Here is a 20,988-nt window from a genome sequence, read left to right on the forward strand (position 1 = left end):
TATCAGGCTGGGCAGCCCACTGGTCTGACCCGAGCACCATAAGGCCACTCTCAAAGGGAGGCTGCGTCTTTCCAACGTGCAATCCGGATTAAGAGTTCTGCCACAAACCGTAAAACCAGTTTTGTCGTGTAGCCTAGCTCAGAGGGACAGAGTTGAGATTCTGGGTGTCGTGCTTTTCATCATGAATGAGCAATAATTCTACGGCGTTTTCAGACTGTACAGGACTGGTGCCTTTGTAAGCCTTTCTGAAATGAACTGGAATTATGCTAAAATTGTGTTGAGGGTCCATGAAACACCGTGTGTGTGTGTGTGTGTGTGTGTGTAAGAGAGATAGATGTCATTCATAGAGATGGAGCGAAAAGTACTCTTAAAAATAATGCAGGGCAATTCTTGGGGTCCTTTTTTCTAAACATTTTTTTTTATTATTAAATCAACAGAAAATACATCATGCAGCAGGTATTTCTCATTATTATACAGCAAAACTGCCAGGCAGCAATTCCAGCTACATCGGGCAGGCAGGCTTTTGTGATGGTTTCCAGTTTTGCACAGTCACTAGAGTGTCGCACCATGAATTATTAAATCAATGCTTCATGGTAATACATAATTTCTTATCAATTATTCATGCTAATGTGCGTGTATTTTACTTAATTGTGTTATTGACGATCAAAAGTAATTTCCTGAAAATCCTCAAGGACAGAAAATTTAATCAACATAACTACTTTTCAGATGCAATGCTGTTAAGTATTCTTAATTTGCTCAACAGTTCACTTATTTATGTACCTTTCTGGAGGAAAAATGAGTTTAATCAAACCATTAGAATGAAGAGTTAGTGTATACAAGGGCCAAGTTCACCTGAGCAATCGGTAATTATGCCGAAATGAAATTGAGATTGCTTATATTTTCTGCAAACCATTTTAATAGTGGAACTTTAGGAAATAAATTCCAAATGACTGGAATGGCTGTGAAAAGAGACACGGATTCCTCTTCTTCCTGGGATGTTTGTGTGTGTGTGGCTTTTTATTTTTGGCAGGAGAAACTGTTCTTGTTACTCTTCAGATAAATGCTTAAGAGCTGAAGGTGAAGAGATTTTGGTTGCATCCAAACCCCACAGGGCTGCTGCAATCTCCACAGCTACAGTGGCTGCCCCCTTCTGCTTCTTATTCTCTGCTGGGATTCAAGTTTATCAGAGGGACAGGGGTAAATGTTAACAACTGATCGTGTTAAAACAAAGAAAATCCCTCCTGCATTGCTCATCAACCAGTCAAAAGAACAGAGCTCAAAATGAACTCCGAGCCAGAAAGATGCTCTATACACAAAGCCTGAGCATCACCAACTATCTTTCTGTCATAGTATAATTTATGTAACCTGGGAGGTTGTGACTCTGCAAAGGTGTGGTCTTTGGAGAACCAGGCACTCCACTTTCCTGATCAGGGGGTTGAGTTCTCAACAACTGTTTTATATGTCTGGGTCTTCTGCAATCCGAGACAAACTTACTAGAAGCAGCGATTTATCTGTTTTTGTTTCTCTCCATTTTTTTAGTTTTCCAGCCTGAAGTTCAGATCACTACACTTGTGTTAAGTTAAAAAGTCACCGCCACAAACATTCATCGGCATATTAGCACACGGTCGCTTTTTCCTATGACGCATATTTTTGCAAGCCATCTCCCCAAACATAATGCATTTGTGCATGTCATTTTCACCAATATCTTTTCCCCAATGTACCCATTTTGTAACCATTTTTTGTTTGCGCTTTCTGAAATAATGCACAAACCGCAACAGAGCTATCCTTTGAAATTCATACTTCTCGGAATTTTGCAAGGCAGTTGCAAAATTCAACCGGGAGTTGAATTCAACAGGACTTATATTTTAGTACACTGGAATAGTATTGCACGTCTGAAATGATTAGATTCTTCTATTGTATGCCATCCGACTGGGGGTTTATCTGAAGGGCAGGGTAGAATACCTATGACAAATAAAAAATATTACCACTCTGTGCTCACGAATCAAACCCTTGGTTATGGACTGCTGTCAAAGTGTTTTCCTTCTGCTCTGTGGGATAAACTGATGGTCTCATGTCCTCAAATTCAACAGGATCTTGAGGCACAGCCTGTGTGAAGTTACAGTTCTGCTACAATGAGGGGAAATGGAGGGGACATGTTCCACAAAGGACCTCGGTTTGGCAAGTAGAGCAAACTTAGCAGGCAAAGCAGAAATCCCTTTCCAGGAAGGGATGGATCCAAAGATCCTATTCAAACAGGTCATTCAATGACAGAAGACCTATTTATCATCTAGATGTTGTAGTAGACCCTTCCGGTCATTTTCATTGCCCCCAAATCCTAGCTAAAATTAGACCTTAGAAAGAGAGGTTGTTATCTTCACCCATTCATATTTCTGCTAGAAACATATTCAGAGCTGATAGGAATGTCTGTGGTCTCCTGCTTCCCAAAATGAACATAGGGAACAGGATGAAGTGATGGTCCCATGGAGAGATGACTCAAATTCCTAGAAATTCAGCCCCAATGTTTTTGCAGGGAATTGTCACACTCCTTGGCTGTTGGCCCGGCTTCTCAGACCTGAATGGCCTCAGTCAAGGTGTTAGTGGCACCAACAAGTTGAAGGCCCCTCTGCAGTATGGGTAGTTAGCTCTCCTTCCTCCTACACATGTGTAGGATCACCTTCCTCCTACACATGTGTAGGGTCACATTGTGGCTTAGATGTGGGCCAGGGGGCTGTTTGGTTGTGTGTGCATCATTACAATCTCCTGTAATCTGTGTGTTGAGGGCCATTCTCTCAAAAGGCGGCGTACAGACCTTCTAAATAAATAAACTAATAGATTAGCAATAAAATCCCTTGTGTGAGCTCAACAAGACTGACCTCTCTGTCCATATTGCTCTCCGGATATCAGGAACTTCCGCTCATCAGGCCTATGAAACCAGGCCTTTCTATACCCATCTGCTGTGGAACAACTAAGAGGTTGTTGTTCTTGTTTAAGTAGAAGGGGGACCTGTTATGCGATGCTGAGGCAACCCCTGATCCCCTCCCCACCCCAATCTGGTGGAATCTAGACACCAGGCAAATAATGCCCTTTTGCTTCTCTCTCTATTTGCATTAGGGCTCCTGGATCTAGTTCAGCTGTAAGCAGAACTAACACCAGGCAGTACCTGGAGATTCGGCGAGAGCAATGGAGAACCTTGAGAAATCCAGCGGGAATTGATGGTGGCAGTAAAAGACAGGGCCAGAGAAAACCCAGAGCTTGCTGAAACTGTCAACAGATGAGCAAATTTCCTTCCAGTTTCAAAATAAAGCCAGACAGCCTCTAAAGGGTAGATCCCTCGGATTTGGTTTCTTGGGGTGCTGAGTTCGTTACGAGGTGGCATGTGGGGTCTCAAACACTTTTCTCGCTTTCGTTCTGTTCCACAGCCACGGGCGGCTTGTTGTCCAAGACATTCTCTGCGCCAGGCTTGGCCCCCGAGGGCGGAGTGGGGCTGCTGGAGGCCAGGAGGTTTGCCGACTGCAGCACAGCCTCCGAGTGCTCCCGGGCTTTCATGCGCAGGGCCGCCACGCTCGCCGTGCGATTACTCTGGCAGCCGTACGTGGGGAGGAAGGAGAGGCCCATGTGGTCGGGAACACAGCAAGAGCACAGCGGGCTACCTGCAGCGGGAGGAAAAACAAAACACCACCTGCCGTCGGAATGCATCGGTAAAAGATGGAGCCGTTTGCTGCTGCAATGCACTTCTACAAATATGAGCCAGGAGGATTTTCCAGGGGCCTGCCCACCTGTAGGCTCCACAAATGAAGCTGCTGCAGACACTATTCAGGCTAGATCAGCAGTTCCAAAGCCACAGTGCAGTGGTACCTCGGGTTAAGTACTTAATTCGTTCGGGAGGTCCGCTCTTAACCTGAAACTGTTCTTAATCTGAAGCACCAGTTTAGCTAATGGGGCCTCCTGCTGCCACCGCACCGCCGGAGCACGATTTCCTTTCTCATCCTGAAGCAAAGTTCTTAACCTGAAGCACTATTTCTGGGTTAGCGGAGTCTGTAACCTGAAGCATATATAACCCGAGGTACAGTGGCGTAGCGTGGGGGGTGCAGGGGGGGCCGGCCGCACCGGGCGCAACATCTGGGGGTTAGGGTTAGGGGGCCCAAATCCACAGGTTAGGGGGTGCAAATCCACAGGTTAGGGGGCACAAATCCATGGGTTAGGGGGCGCAAATTACTTGCCTTGCCCTGGGTGCTGACAACCCATGCTACGCCACTGCCGAGGTACCAGTGGTCAAAAAGACTGTCGGGGTGGGCAGGCTGTATCACCAATTTTTCTCAGCAAAAAAGAGACCTGATTTATTTCATGGAGTTAAGGTAAAGGTAAAGGTAAAGGTACCCCTGCCCGTACGGGCCAGTCTTGACAGACTCTGGGGTTGTGCGCCCATCTCACTTAAGAGGCCAGGGGCCAGCGCTGTCCGGAGACACTTCCGGGTCACGTGGCCAGCGTGACAAAGCTGCATCTGGCGAGCCAGAGCCGCACACGGAAACGCCGTTTACCTTCCCGCTGGTAAGCGGTCCCTATTTATCTACTTGCACCCGGAGGTGCTTTCGAACTGCTAGGTTGGCAGGCGCTGGGACCGAGCAGCGGGAGCGCACCCCGCCGCAGGGATTCGAACCGCCGACCTTTCGATCGGCAAGCCCTAGGCGCTGAGGCTTTAACCCACAGCGAGTTACTTCTGAGTAAAATATACCAAAGCCAGTCAATTCTGTTTTATTATGTAAAGGAAGCACCCTTTGGGAGTGAATTAAGTAATGTGGACGCTAAGAAGGTGCTGTAACAAACATATCTCAGTATTATCCTTCATCCACCTTTTTGTTCTGCTCTGAGAGGGTCTGATTCCAAATCCAAAGTGTTGGTGGTCAACATTCTTCCTCTTATTGCTTAGCAATAGAATTAGGTGATTTGGCCCTGTGGATAGCTCAATCAGTAGAGCATGAGACTCTTAATCTTAGGGTTGTGGGTTCGAACCCCACGTTGGGCAAAAGATTCCCGCATTAATAATAATAATAATAATTTTTATTTATACCCCGCCCTCCCCAGCCAAGGCCGGGCTCAGGGCGGCTAACAAGCAATAATAAAAACAAGTTGAATGAATACAACTTAAAAACAAAATTAAAATACAACATACAACATTGAAATATTAAAATGTAGCCTCATCGCAGGAGGAGAAAGGAAAAGAAAAAAGAAAGAAGGGGAGGGAATCAAAACTCTGTCTTACAGGCCCTGCGGAAAGAAATCAGATCCTGCAGGGCCCTGGTCTCATGAGGCAGAGCGTTCCACCAGGCCGGAGCCAGTGTTGAAAACGCCCTGGGCTCTGGTTGAAGCTAATCTAACTTCTTTAGGGCCCGGGACCACTAGGGTGTTGCTATTTATGGACCTTGAGGCTCTCCGTGGGGCATGCCGGGAGAGGCGGTGCCGTAGGTATGAGGGTCCTAGGCCGTGAAGGGCTTTTAATGTCAAAACCAGCACCTTAAATCTGACCCTGTACTCCACCGGGAGCCAGTGCAGCTGGAAAAGCACTGGATGAATATGCTCCCATGGCAGAGACCCCGCGAGGAGCCTCGTTGCTGCATTCTGCACCTGCTGGAGTTTCTGGGACAGCTTCAAGGGCAGCCCCGCGTAGAGTGAATTAGTCAAGCCTGTAGTCAAGCCTGGAGGTGACCGTCGCATGGATCACTGTGGCCAGGTCGGGGCGAGAAAGGTAAGGGAATGCAGTGAATTAGACAAGATAATCCTCAGTGTCTCTTCCAACTGTACAATTCTACGATTCTGAGCACCCTTAGCAACGATGCTGCCTACCACGCCTTGAAGTATTACAGCTGCCTCCACATTTTGTGCTCTAACTTTCAGAAATGGCCAACTTGCTTTTAAAAAAAGAAAGTTAAGAGTGCTTTGGGACTCAGTACATGCGTACCACCTGCACTCCTCTGCTGATGGTCCTGATCAGGGAGAAGAAGAAACGAAGAGTGGAAACGACTCAACACACCAAAATTCTAGAATTCAACAATGGCAATTCATTGTTTGTAGTCTCTTTTCAATGGTATCCCCTCAGTTATCCATGTATTCTAGTAACTTAGAGGAGGCCTCAGCCACATGACACCCTAATTCCTCACATACTGTGCATACCTATAAATCCACCTTTGGTTCAGCGAAGAAACAGCATTTCATATTTATGGACAACTTCTTAAAGTCATTAAAAAAAAGTGTAGCTTAACCATATTGATCGAAAAGCCAGGCAACACTATGAACAATATGGAGGTAAAATTATGGGAACTGGGTTAGTCATATAGCCTTTGAGAAACAGTAGTAGACAAGGACATTATCATCTTTCCTAATTTGTATCTTTTATAAAGACACGGGGCCAGAAACCCTGATTCTGCCTTCACAACTGCCTGTGGAAAGTACACAGCCAAAACAGCTATGAGTGAAAAGTGCTGTTTGTGGTTTCACTCATCTTACTGCGAATGTAAAAACGATAGGGACTAGAATGCTCTTCCCATTTAAAAAGGTCCATCTTCTGCTTCCTGCCTCACGTTAGCAACTTTCACAAACGCAGAGGGCCTGTGAACAGCACAAGGAATGCTCAGACATAGTGTGATGGTTCTAGGGGTTGCTCGTGCGTAAGCCGGTGCAAACACCTGGGTGTATTGCCTGAGTGAACCTTTTCTGTCCGGACAGCCACGCACCCGTGGCTGTCTCAATCGCTGGCAGAATCCGTCAGTGGGCGTTTCTTAAACTTCTTCCAGCAAAGAAGCTCTTTGACGCCTAGTCTCCTCCTACTTTCTCGCGCGAAAGCCTTCTGCGCAAGGTGGGCGTAGGCAGCGGAGGACCTCTACTCTCCCCGCTGGTCCCCGGCAAGGAGTCATGGGACCGCCTCGCCGCTTCCCCCATCTGCCCCCCTTCTCCACTGGTGCTACGCTGATTCTCTTCCCCAGAAGATGGGCTGCCTCTCCCAATCCCGGGACGCTCTCTGGAATCCCTCTGGATTTTGTTCTCTCCCTCTGGCACTGATGGCAGTTCCCTGACACATAGCTTTAATGTTGTTGTGTGTGAACGGGTGGGAGTTGTGTCTAAAGATCACCCAGAGGAGTACAGTGTTAGAGGTCCATACGGCCTCAGCTGTAAGTCGGGTATTTCGCATTGCTGTGCCCCTTGCTGTGAAATCCTCTTCTGGCAAGATTCGGCAGCTGTCCTCACTTTTGACTTCCAGGTATCTTTGAAGACCTTTTTCAGTCCACAGGCCTCTGCAGCTGTTTAATTTTTAATTTTCTGACCAGCCAGCTGCTTTAATGGTTATCTGTTATTGTTTGTAATGGTGCTTTATGTTTTAACATTGCACACACTGCCTTGATATTTTACGATATAGTGGTACAGAAATACTTTTCTGCATAAATAAAATAACGGGAGGCATGCACAAAACAAGGACCTCCATGGAATCTACCGCATGATGCAGTGATGGCCGCCAGCATGACTTTAAAAGGAATTAAGACAAAATAATGAAGGGCAGAGCTATCTTCTATCTGCCCTGTCAGAGGAAATATGTCTCTGAATATTAGTTGCTGTGAATCACAAAACAGGAGAATGCGGCTACACTAAAGTCCCATTACTGAGAGTGACTGGGAGTGGCTGCTGAGACCATATAACACCAGTCCTGAAAGACCTGCATTGGCTCCCAGTAAGTTTCCAAGTACAATTCAAAGTGTTGGTGCTGACCTTTAAAGCCCTAAATGGCCTCAGCCCAGTATACCTGAAGGAGCGTCTCTACCCCCATTGTTCAGCCCAGACACTGAGGTCCAGCTCCGAGGGCCTTCTGGCAGTTCCCTCCCTGAAAGTGAGTTTACAGGGGTCCAGGCAGAGGGCCTTCTCGGTGGTGGTGCCTGCCCTGTGGAACACCTTACCATCAGATTTCAAGGAAATAAACAACTACCTGACTTTTAAAAGACATCTGAAGGCAGCCCTGTTTAGGGAAGTTATTAATGTTTGATGTTTTGTTGTGTTTTTAATATTCTGTTGGGAGCTGCCCAGAGTGGCTGGAGAGGCCTGGCCAGATGGACAGGGTATAATTAATAAATTATATTATTATTATTATTATTATTATTATTATTATTATTATTATTTGCAGACTTCTGATAGGTTTCTGGTTTGCCACTGTGAGAACAGGATGCCGGACTAGATGGGTGTTTCAATCAGCGCTTGGGTTTTATTTTTGCTGTCTTATGAGAGTTTCCCAGAGAGGCACTGAACATGGATATAAAGAGAAGGCTCTGTTTAGTCCCTAGAATAGTGGTTTTTAAGCAGCGTGCCCTGGCACCTTGGAGTGCCTTGAATGATGGTCAGAGGTGCCACGGGCAATACTGGCCCCTGTCCCTCTTTCCTTCTCTCCCTCCTCTGATGCCCTCTTTTCAGCAGGGGGCCGGTCCACTGTCCCTCAGACCTTGTGGGAGGTTGGACTACATTTTTTTTGGGGGGGGGGAGAGAAATGAACGAATTCCTATGCCCCACAGATAACCCAGAGATGCATTTTAAATAAAAGCACACATTCTACTCCGGTAAAAATATGCTGGTTTCCGGACCATCTGCAGGCCAGTTTTAGAAGGCGATTGGGCCGGACCTGGCCCCCAGGCCTTAGTTTGCCTACCAATGTTCTTGCATCTCTGCCTCCTAAAGCCTTGCACGGCTGTTTGTTGCAGCAGCCCTGGCTACAAGCTCCCCAGGCAAATGGTGCCGCTGGGGCTGGCCAGGGGTGCTGGTTGCCAGGAGCTGAGGCGGCCTTGGAGCAAGCAAGCGGGCGAGGGAGCCCAGCCAGCCAGTCCGCCAGCCCTTGCTGTTGGGAATGGGCAGACAAGTCCCAGGCCCCTGTGGGGCAATGTGAGGAGGCACCTCTTTTGGGGGGCAGCTCAGAGAGCAGCAGGGGCAGCAGCAGCAGCGGAGGACTCCCAAGGAGGGGGGAGAGGAGAGGAGGCTGAGGGAACACTCCAGAAGGGAGGGTGTGCAAAAAAAGTGAGGGGCTGCCAGCTCTGCAGGCAAGGGGTGACATAACTGGGCTTCTGAGCCCCACAAGGGTGCCACTAAAAGAAGGTATATGGTCAAGGGAGCTGTGGACTCTAGAAGAAAGGAAATCTGCTCCTGTCATAGTGTGTGGAAGCCCAGCCTTAGCATCTGAACGGGGCCTTTGCTAAATTGTTTCAAGAAGCTGCTGTCTCCTGTATTCTAAATTAAAAACACACAATTAGTTCTCCATTAGGTTACAGCAAATTCTGCAAAATTGATCTGGAGCACCTACTGTTGCTATATTACATCATGCTTGAAAGGCTGAGCTCGGACATAAATACTTAATGTAATAAATACAGTCTGAAATATTTGATCCACTTGACAGTTTAATTGATCTGCTACAGAGAGACTGACAGGAAAAATTAAATTAGTCCTGCCTCATCTCTGCCAAAAGCACATTTTAACTGAAAGTGGTACTTGAACTACAGATCGGTTCACAAGGGGATCCCTTTTTCCACTAGACACCGCCGGAGGAGAAGAGGAGCAGGGTGCGTTTAGAATCAAGGGTAGGCAACCTAAGGCCTGTGGGCCATAAGAAGCCCACGGAGGTCGTTTAACCGGCCCACAAGCCACCCCCGAACCAAGCCGCCCACTCGGTGAGTCCCCGCGCAGCGCAGCACGGGGACTCGCTTCCACAGTGCTGGAAATTGCATCTGCGCATGCTCAGACACCGGAAACCGTGTCTGCGCAGACGCCGGAAATCGTGGCAGTGCACGCGATCTGGCCCACGGAGGGATCTCCGCTGGAGTGAACCAGCCCAGGCGAGGTAAACCTGGCCTAGATCTAGATTTTGAAGCACATCTTTCATCGATTATCACACTTGCACCCTGACACAGCCACTCCCAACCTGGTGCCCACTGGACATTTTGGACTCCAGGTCCCATCAGCCCCCTGCCAGCATCCCTGTCTGGAGTTGATGGGAGCTGCAATCCAAAATAACTGGAAGGCAGCAGTTTTGGGAATTGATCCCTAACAATTCTTCCTCCTGAGTCTGTGGGATATTTAGTAAGGTAAAGGGACCCCTGACCATTAGGTCCAGTCACGGTCGACTCTGGGGTTGCGGCGCTCATCTCGCTTTATTGGCCGAGGGAGCCGGTGTACAGCTTCCACGTCATGTGGCCAGCATGACTAAGCCGTTTCTGGCGAACCAGAGCAGCGCACAGAAACGCCGTTTACCTTCCTGCTGGAGTGGTACCTATTTATCTACTTGCACTTTGACGTGCTTTTGAACTGCTAGGTTGGCAGGAGCAGGGACCGAGCAACGGGATCTCACCCCGTTGTGGGGATTGGAACCGCCGACCTTCCGATCAGCAAGTCCTAGGCTCTGTGGTTTAACCCACAGCGCCACCTGTGGTGGGATATTTACAATGCTGTCAAACCAACGATTTGTGTTTCCTGCAAGTTTGCTAGAGAGAACCCTGTGAGAGACACTCTCCCACTGTGCCCTGATTGAAGAAGGCATCACTCTCTCGCTCTCTTTTGTTCTACCTGTGATATATATTGCACATCCTCTTTTTCATCATTCTTCCATCAAGTCAACAATGTGAGGGTGTTCAGACACCATTTTAAGCTAGCCTAAAGTATGTCTTTGCAACTGAATGACCATGTTAAGCCTTCCCAAGCAAAGCTGCTGCATCTGTTACTCTCCAACAAGTATTCTGAGCGAGCAAATGTTAATTTTTGACCTTTTACAAGATTGTGTGATTATTGTATTAAGGGGGAGTGTTACGTACTGAAGTTCTCACCCTGGGCCAGCAGGGGGATACTGTAGATAGTTATGCAAATGAAGGATCGAAATGACGTTCAGTGATTGGATAGTTTGTATGCAAATGAAGGATCGAAAGTGACGTTCAGTGATTGGCTAGTTACAGAAAATGGTTACTGTTGCATTCTAGTGGAGCTCTATATAAGCAGGCTGACTGAGCTCCTCAGTTCAGTTCTGTTACAGCTTACAAATAAAGAGCTGCTTTGGAAGAATCGCTGTGTCGTCTGATATGTTCGCCCACAACTTAACAGGGAGAAAAGGGAGAAATACCAGGAGAGTCCCGTCTGCTTTAAAGCATCCTGGATTATTTAAACCAAAAGGCTAAAACTAGCCTCTCCAAGCTTCCCTTTCAAGCTGCAAAGGGTCACAAAGGATAATATCTAATAAATATCCCCCTAGCATCTATTCTCATCCCTACATAGGTGTCAGAGCCCCCACTCAGGCAGATGACACACAGCTGGACCTGCTTTGCCCCAGCAGCAGAGTTCATTCCTTTTTGGATCTCTCTGTTTTGAGAATCTAAAGGGTTTCTGTTCTTTCTTTCTCTTTCTTTCTTTCTTTCTTTCTTTCTTTCTTTCTTTCTTTCTGAAAGCTCACCTGAACCAGATACCTGGTCCACCTCTAGCCCAAAACCATCCCCTCTAGACACCAGTTCTCTGAGATAAGGACCCTGTCCCCAGCCCAGCAAACGTACCCTCCTTTTAATTCTTGGTGCCACAGACTGAACCGATGACCACGGGGTTCACAGCACAGTCTGACGCGAATCCTCCACATCTCCCACCATCCTTTCAAGACAACGAGAAAGGGTGATTGATTTATTTTGCAAAAGGCACTCCTACTAAATCCCTGAGTGAGGCGGGTGCCTCAGGTGGCAGGTGTTGGAGGTGGGGCACAGCAGTTTCTGGGGGCTCTTGGGCAAAGTGGGCCCCCTTTCCCCTCAGACCACACCCCTCCTCCTCACTCTCCATCCCACCCCATTAAATTAAAATAAATCTCGACCAATAGGGCAACTCCCTTCTGCCCAGTAAAAACAATAAAGATGTTTTTTATTTCTTGGGGGAAATTTAACCTCTTTGTATGCCTCAGTTCCAAAGGATTCTGGCCCCCTTCCCTGTTTATTCATCTATTTTATATATAGCCCAGTTGTTATAGCATGAGACTTAATCACAGGGTTCAAGCCCCGTATAGACCAAAAGATTCCTGCATTGCTTGTGAATAGACCAGAATTCTGAGTTTCCCAATCTTGGGTCTCCAGCTGTTTTTGGACTACAACTCCCATCATCCCTAGCTTGCAGGACCAGTGGTTAGGGATGATGGGAGTTGTAGTTCAAAACAGCTGGAGACCCAAGTTTGGGAAACAGTGAACTAGATGAACACCGTGGTCTTTTCCAACTCTTCGATTCTATGATTCTAATAATATGTATATTGTATGAGTCCAGAGTCTGGGGTCAGTGCACAAACTACTGAGAAATAATTCTCGATTGTGGCTGTTGGTTCCCTGCTCCAGTTTAATGCGGGGCATCTGGGGGGGAGTGTTGCGCACACACAATGTCATCCTCCTGGGCCTGGCTAATCTATAGCGCTTTCTGCGGGAAAGGTTTAAACCCATTTCGTGCTGCAAATACACTTCTCGAACACTTGCTGCCACCATGTGTACACAAAGAGCGTTTCCTATTGGGCAGAACTAGTAACGCTACAGAGCTGTGCCACTCCCCATCTCCTAAAAGACTTCAGGTATATTGAAAAACGTGCAATTTCCTTTTTAAAAAAATGAGGGAGGAAGCGTGTGTGTTTGCAGTGAAGTAACCCCAGCGAGGTTACCACCGGTGCCGAGGGGATACGGACAGCCTAAAACTGAAAGAAGTAAAAAAGCAGGGATGCGCGCTACTTTGAAAACAGGCTCACCTGTATGTATGTATGTATGTATGTATGCGAGTGCCAACATCACAGACAGCAACTCCAGCGTTAGGCGAAGTTATTGCACAAAGCCTAGACAGCATCTTAAAAAGCAGAGACATCACCTTGCCAACAAGGTCCGTATAGTAAAAGCTATGGTTTTCCCAGTAGTGATGTATGGAAGTGAGAGCTGGACCATAAAGAAGGCTGATCGCTGAAGAATTGATGCTTTTGAATTATGGTGCTGGAGGAGACTCTTGAGAGTCCCATGGACTGCAAGAAGATCAAACCTCTCCATTCTGAAGGAAATCAGCCCTGAGTGCTCACTGGAAGGACAGATCCTGAAGCTGAGGCTCCAATACTTTGGCTACCTCATGAGAAGAGAAGACTCCCTGGAAAAGACCCTGATGTTGGGAAAGATGGAGGGCACAAGGAGAAGGGGACGACAGAGAATGAGATGGTTGGACAGTGTTCTCGAAGCTACCAGCATGAGTTTTACCAAACTGTGGGAGGCAGTGGAAGACAGGAGTGCCTGGAATGCTCTGGTCCATGGGGTCACGAAGAGTCAGACACGACTAAACGACTAAACAACAACATGTAGAATTGTATAGCACTATGCAAAAAAAAGTGCATTGCAAAAAATGAGCCCTGTGTGTTTCAAACCCTACATGTGTACATATCCTTTGCGGGCTGGGAATAGTATATTAAAGGCTGCCCTCTTAAACAAACGCTATTATTTAATGAGCAAATTAAGTTGATTTGGATACACAGAAGATATGAAAAATAAATCTAAGGAACCGCAGAAAGAGAAGGATGGAAGTCAGGTTTGGAAATGTTAAGATGATTGTGAATTCGATGAAATGTATTAATCTGAAAAGTATAAATAAAACTTTAAAAAGACTATTATTAAAAATATTAATTTATCCCTCAAAAAAGACATTCAGGGTAATTCAGGGTATTTCACCTATATATTAAATAGCATACGAAAACAGGGCACAGAAGGTACTTCCATGTCACAGGCTTACATGCAGAACAAATAAAACTTTCAGATACTATGTGATCCATGTAAACACAGATCACTCCAGCTTGCCTTGCTCCACCAGAAATGCTCCTAAACATCTCAAATAAGAGAATCGCCTGTGAAGTCTGGCACGTAATAAACACACAACACTGGTGGAGGTGTGATGCAGGGCTTACTAGGGACCAGCTGTTAAGTCCTAATGTGCTCTGCTGTTACGAAGCATTACAAATGCACAGTTTTCCAAGACAAACATATCCTGAGCAACAACAGTCTTACAGGAAAAGAAGAGAGGAGAGAGAGCGAGCGACTGAATGTACAAAAGCCCTATAAAACTGAACTGGAAGCCAGTCTGGACGACTGCAATGCGCTCTACATGGGGCTACCTTTGAAGGTGACCCGGAAACTACCGTACAACTAATCCAGAATGCGGCAGCCAGACTGGTGATTGGGAGCGGCGCCGAGACCACATAACACCAGTCCTGAAAGACCTGCATTGGCTCCCAGGACGTTTCCAAGCACAATTCAAAATGTTGATGCAGATCTTTAAAATGACCTCGGCCCAGTATACCTGAAGAAGCGTCTCCACTCCCATCGTTCTGCCCGGACACTGAGGTCCAGCTCTGGCAGTTCCCTCCCTGCGAGAAGTAAGCTTAAAGGGAACCAGGCAGAGGGTCTTCTCGGTGGTGGCACCCACCCTGTGGAATGCCCTCCCATCAGATGTCAAGGAAATAAATCTGACTTTTAGAAAACATCTGAAGGCAGCCCTGCTTAGGAAAGTTTTTAATGTTTGATGTCTTATCGAGTTTTTAATATTCTGTTGGGAGCCGCCCAGAGTGGCTGGGGAAACCCAGCCAGATGGGCAGGGTATAAATAATAAATTTATTATTATTATTATTATTATTATTATTATTATTAGGAAGACGTACACACAATTGGGGGAGGGGAGCCCTAACAGAACAGCATCAGGCATTAAATCCTGCACACACATGAAGATTGCACAGTCTTCACTTTAACTGCTCCTGCCTTCCATGCATCAGATGAATGGGGCAAAGGAATTTATGTGGGTGAGAAGAAAGGGAAATGTTAAGAGCTTTTATTTCAAAATGGCAGTAAAGATCTCCAGCTGTTAACTTCCGCCCCCCATCTTTATAGACAACCCACACAGCAACAGCCCCACATATATACAACTCTGCTCTTTTCTCTCTGCCCTGCCCATCGCTGTTGAGACCAGCCCTGATCCCTTTTTGTTTAATGTTTTTATTAAAGAATTTTCCATTTTGTTCAGACTTCTCCTCTCCCCTCCCTCAATCCCCTGGAATTTGCATTATAGGGACACACACACACACACACAAAAATGTATATGAGAGAAAGGAAATAGCACCATACTCAGAAGTTGAGCTCAAGAATGGTCAAAGAAGACTTCCCGAAACCTATATTCGCATGGCACCCAAAGTCCTGGGTGGAGCCTATCACGCCTCTCCAGGGACAGGATTCCACCAAGCTGGTGCCACAGCTGAAAAGGCCCTGTCCCTAGTGGATGCCCGCTGTGGGTCACTTGGCAGCCAGAAACTGGTGTAAAGCCTCAAAAGTAGAATGAATCGTATAGATACCCAGGTACCAAGCTATTTAGGGCTTTAAGGATCAAATCCAGCACTTTAAAATAAGCCTGGAAACCAACAGGCAACCAGCGTGGTTCATACAAAATCAGAGTAATATGCTCTGATCAGCTGACTCCAGCCACTATTCTGGTGGCTGCATTTTGCACAAACTGAAGTTTCCCCAACCATGGAAGACACTAGGTCAGGGGCCGGCAAACTAAGGCCCACGGGCAGGATCAGGCCCAATTGCCTTCATGATCTGGCCCGTGGACTGTCTGTGGATGGGCGTGGGGATTCTGTTCATTTGGGCTGCGCCATTCCATTTCCCCCCCCCTCTCCCTCAAACACACGGCAGCGGCGCCTCCTCCCTCCCTCCTTCTGGCTTCTCCCTTCCCTGCCTAGAGGAGGAAGGGAGCTGGGCTGAGCTGGCTGAGTGCCATTTTAAGCAGCCCCTCTCCGGAGCCAGCCCTTTCGTGCCGCTCATCTTCTCTCTGCCGCCGCCCTGGTGCCCCTTCTCTGGCCCACCACAAGGTCTGAGGGACAGTGGACCAGCCTGCGGCTAAAAAAATTTGCCAAACCCTGCACTAGGTCATAAATGACCATAGTGAGCCACAGCCATCCATAAGGTTTGCAGCTGGCATATTTGCACAAGCTGGCAAAAGTCAGCCCTAGTCACTGATGCCACCTATGAATCTCAAAAAAAAACCCAGACGAAATCCAAGAGCACCACAAAAACTGGGGAACTGCTCCTTTGGCAGGACTGAAACCCCATTCAGAACAGGTAGCAACCATGATACTGGCTTGGACAGCCCATGGGCAACTGATAATCATCTTCTCTGCATTAAAATTCAGTTTTGTTTCTTCCCATCCAGTCCTTCTCAGCTGTGTCCCTAGGATCTGACGAAAATGAGAGACAAAGCTGTGTATTATCAACCTACCAGTGACACCTCTGCTAAAACCTCAGACCAGCATGAATCTGTGGTTTCATGTAAGGTTGGGACAAGGCAGAACCCACTGGAACTCGCCCAGGAGAAAAAGAACTACACAATTTGATAAGACATCTGAAGGCGGTCCTGTATCAAGAAGTTTTTTTATGTTAGTTCAAATATCTGCTGGAACTATAAAGAAAAAGAAGGTACCTTTTATCATATGTGGTGGGCTTGTAAGGTAATAAAAGCTTTCTGGGAGACGATATATAATGAAATGAAAAAATGTTTAAAATAACTTCTGTTAAGAAACCGGAAGCTTTTTTATTAGGAATAACAAGTACCGACATCCCAAAGAAGCAGAAAAGATTTTTGATGTATGGAACAAGAGTCAAGCAAATGTTATTGGCCCAGAGTTGAAAAGATGAGAAAGTCCCTACCAGAAAAGAATGGCAAACCAAGTTGATGGTCTATGCTGAGATGGCAAAGCTGACTGGGAAAACTCAGGAACCAAGAGGATGAAAACGTCGTAAAAGAATGAGAAAAAATTATAAGTTATCTAGGAGACCACTGTAAGCAGATGGAAACAAGAGCAGGATTTTGACTCCCTTGTTGTGAAAAAAACATTATGGACAATACGGTTCGATATTTTAAAGAATGGAGTATGAACTAATATGCAGTTGTAGGTGTTTAAAATAATATTCCATGGATGGGATGGGGGGAAGTCTCAAGATTCGGAGAATCTCCACATACAGTGTGATTTTATTGATTTGTGTTTATTTGTACTCTATCTGTAAAACCAATAAAATGTCTTGGGGAGGGGGGAGAAGTCTTTAAAGTTTGATGTTTTTATACGTGTTGGAAGCCTCCCAGAGTGGCTGGGAAACCCAGCCAGGTGGGTGGGGTAGAAACAATAAAATTATTAAATTTATTATTAACCATTGCTGGCTGCTCTACAAATTGCAAATATATAATATTATACAGAATTCTTTCCTGGCCACAAATTTATGTTGTGAATCGCCCTGCAATCTACAGATGAAGGACTGTGTACAATTTTCATAAAAAAATAATATAATAATAATAATAATGGGGGGGGGTGTCCTAAAAGGTTTGCGAAGAGCAGCATTCGTTCTGGGTAAATCCTTGCCTTCCTGCATCTCACTACAACGGTGGGGTCCCGGGCATTGACAAATTCCACTCATCCAGGACAATTAACAAGCCCTTTCCTCTCAGGCACCACAATTAAGCCTTCACAAAACCTTTTGCAACCACAGCAGCGCACTAACCCTGAATGATCCTGATCGATCCTGCCCGGTGCTTTGATGTATAATGCAAAAGCCGCTTTCCCATCAATGGCTGCACACAGGCTGCTACGCCAACGGAGCAAGCAATATCGCGAGCGAGGGGAGCGAGGCGGCGGTGCACTATGCAAGTCATCCCATGACAAACGTAATAATTTCTCTTCTTCCAACCTGCACTGGGCAACAGAGGATCCGGGGAACTTCTGTAGGAGCGGAAGGGAGGCTCTCCCACAACGATTAGAGAATTTCCGCCGAAAACCAGAGATTCTTGTTTACCTCCATTAATAATCGCTCCATTAATGAATTGCACTGTTGCCTTTGTCCATTAAGGAACTGCTCTGGGGGTCCTAGCTTTTAAGCTTGTTGATTTCTCCTGGTAACTCCATATTATTGCACAGAGCATGAATAAATCACGCGCAGCGAGGGATTTTCCTTTTGTAGCTCGGTGTTCAGTCGAAGGCTCCACAATGCAACATCATGAAGGTGCTGATGTTATAGATTCCCAGGGAGGAAGGCAAGGCCCTCTTACAAAAATCACAAACGCACAAACCCCACCTCCAAGTGTCCCTGTTTTCCAGGAACAGTCCCAGATTTACAGAAACCATCACACTTTCTGATTTGATCTCAGAATATCCCGCTTTTCCTTAGGACGTCATTAGGTATAATAGGATGTCCCTATTTTCATTGGAGAAATGTTGGAGGGTATGGAGTTATTTGACCCCTGAGCCAAGGAGATAAGTAACTATACAACCTTCAGAAGACATCGGAAAGCAGCCCTGCATAAGGAAGCTTTTAAAAAATGTTTAATGTTTTATTACGTTTCTATATATGTTGGAAGCCACACAGAGTGGCTGGGGCAACCGAATCAGATGGGTGGGGGTATGAATATAAAATCATCATCATTGTCATCATTGAATAAGGTACCCCTGACCATTAGGTCCAGTCGCAGACGACTCTGGGGTTGTGGCACTCATCTCGCCCTATAGGCCAAGGGAGCCAGTGTTTGTCCGCAGACAGCTTCCGGGTCATGTGGCCAGCATGACTAAGCCGCTTCTGGCGAACCAGAGCAGTGCACGGAAACGCCGTTTACTTTCCCGCCAGGATGGTACCTATTTATCTACTTGCACTTCGATGTGCTTTCGAACTGCTAGATAGGCAGGAGCAGGGACCGAACAACGGGAGCTCACCCCTTCACGGGGATTCGAACCACCAACCTTCTGATCAGCAAGCCCTAGGCTCAGTGGTTTAGACCACAGCGCCACCCGCGTCCCATTCGTCATTGAATAGGACATCCCTATTTTCATCAGAGCAACACTGGGCGGTATGCCAGGATTAGTGGGAACTTGGGGAAAATATGGTGGCAGTCTACTGGAGAACCTCTTGCCTGACTGGCCTATTCAGATCAGCCATCATAGAAGGAAGCAATAGGGCCACGGAAGGAGCAGCTCACCTATGGGGAAAATGTTATAGCATTGGGGTATTTTAGTTTAGAGAAAAGGTATTGATGGGGGGGGCATGTAGAGATGATAATGCATGATGCTGAAAAATTTGATATTCCCCACCCCCCACTAGAATGCATGGACAACTAATGAAGCTGAACATCGGAAGAATCAAAGCAGATAAAAGGTGCATAATTACACTATGTGGTCTGCAAGGAACCATCTTCATTGGTACAACAGCACCAAAGGAAGGCATTATCCACAACCCTCCCTACGTGCTGTGGGCTCAGTACTAATCAAGTCGTTCTGCAGTTGCTATTTCCAGGTTAAAAAAAATAAACCAACTTCTAATGACTCACACTTTTAACCTGCAAAGTTCTTCCTCGATAAAGGAGTGCTGGCCGAAGATGTATTGCACATCACGAGAACTGGAGAACTGTGTCTGGCCGAAGCATGGCGAACCTGGTCAAGAGAGCTTTAAGCTCCTCACACATCAGTGGGCAGGAATGAAGCTCAACCAAGCCTTGATACAATAGGAAACTGGCCCCAAACTTGTGGAGCAGTCAATTACAACATTCCTAGAGTGTACATGTTTAGACATGGGGAGGGATGTTTGTCCAGCCAGCTGGTAAACTTCCTGGGACAGACTTCCTCCGCATGTGACTAGAGGTGGGTGTGGCCTCACCTGTGCAGGTAACGACAAAAGCACAGGGCAGGGGCAGCCATCTCTCTCTTCTCTTCTCTTCTCTTCCTTCGAAGAAGCAACATCCACTAAGCTAAAGATGCCCTCTTGGCTCCCAGCCAAGAGAGGACAAAGGGACTATCTTCTTATAAGATAGAATCCAAATGTATATTACTTTATTAAGCTGTCTGCCTTCTGGGATCTGATGTGAACAGAATGTGAGTAAACTCTTTTTATACTTTTGTAAAGGACTGTGTCGTCTCTTCTATTTTAAGAGGGAATAAAGGGGAAATTACCAGAGTGATTATTATAGAGGTTCTAGCAAACCTGAGCACACACTACCATTGCGAACTTAAGATAAAAGGAATGTTTTACTCTGCTGATATTTTGGGAACTTGTTAATACAAGTTGGATAAGGATATAATCAGTCAATATATCCTCTCCTGCATCCCTGAACATTCCCACAAAACTAGCAATGAAATTAAACAGAGGCAGATGGAGAGTTCTGTGTTTGGGCTATCTACCCATAAAACACACAGCTATGGGATGGGGAATCTCAGCCTCAAAGTCACAAGCTGAACATGAGTCAGCAGTGTGATGTTCCTGTAAAAAAAGGCTAATGCCATTTTAGACTGCCTTACTGGAAGTGTAGCTTCCAAGTCTCAGAATGTAATTGTTCCATTTTATTCTGCACTAGTCACTGGAATACTGTGTTCAATTCTGGGCACCAGACTTCAAGAAGGATGCAGACAAATTGGAATGGGTTGAGAGAAGACCAACGAAGACACCCAGGGGTTTGGAAACAAGTCCTATGAAGTAAGGCTGAAGAAACTTGAGTGTATTTAGCCAAGAGAAGAGAAGACTGAAAGGAGACATGGTAGCGATCTTCAAATACCTGAAGGTCTGTCACAAAGAGAAGAGCAAAGACTTGTTTTCTAATGTCTCAAGAGAGCAGACCAGATGGGCTAACGTTACAGGAGTGTAGGTTTTGGTTGAACATCCGTAGTGACCTTTCGACGGTAAGAGTGACTCAACAATAGCAGTGGCAGGCTTTGGGCTGTCAAATTTCAACAGGCACCTCCTGCACCCAGTGCGGCCAAATGGATTGCACAACCCTAACATTGCCTCTGACAATATAACCCATTATCTGGGGCGGGTCTTCAAACAGAGGCTGGTCAGAGAATACCGTAGGTCTGGATTCCAAGCAGAGGGTTGGACAAGGTGACCTTTAATACCCTCCCAACTATGTACCAGCACCGTCCGTTAA

The 20,988-nt window shown here is 46.4% G+C and overlaps 1 protein-coding gene across 1 annotated transcript in view; it reads right to left on the bottom strand.

Moving 5' to 3' along the window:
* Positions 1–1,578: 1,578 nt before the first annotated feature.
* The window catches only part of DRGX (dorsal root ganglia homeobox), a 38,780-nt gene continuing 19,370 nt past the window's right edge, over positions 1,579–20,988 (bottom strand). Inside the window, exon 7 of the mRNA XM_079975484.1 lies at positions 1,579–3,650. Coding sequence (XP_079831610.1) covers positions 3,385–3,650 — 266 coding nt within the window. The 3' untranslated portion in view covers positions 1,579–3,384. The remainder of the gene's footprint in view (positions 3,651–20,988) is intronic.

Source organism: Podarcis cretensis (genome assembly GCF_951804945.1).
Source record: "Podarcis cretensis genome assembly, chromosome: 5".
NCBI classification, from domain to species: Eukaryota; Metazoa; Chordata; class Lepidosauria; order Squamata; family Lacertidae; genus Podarcis; species Podarcis cretensis.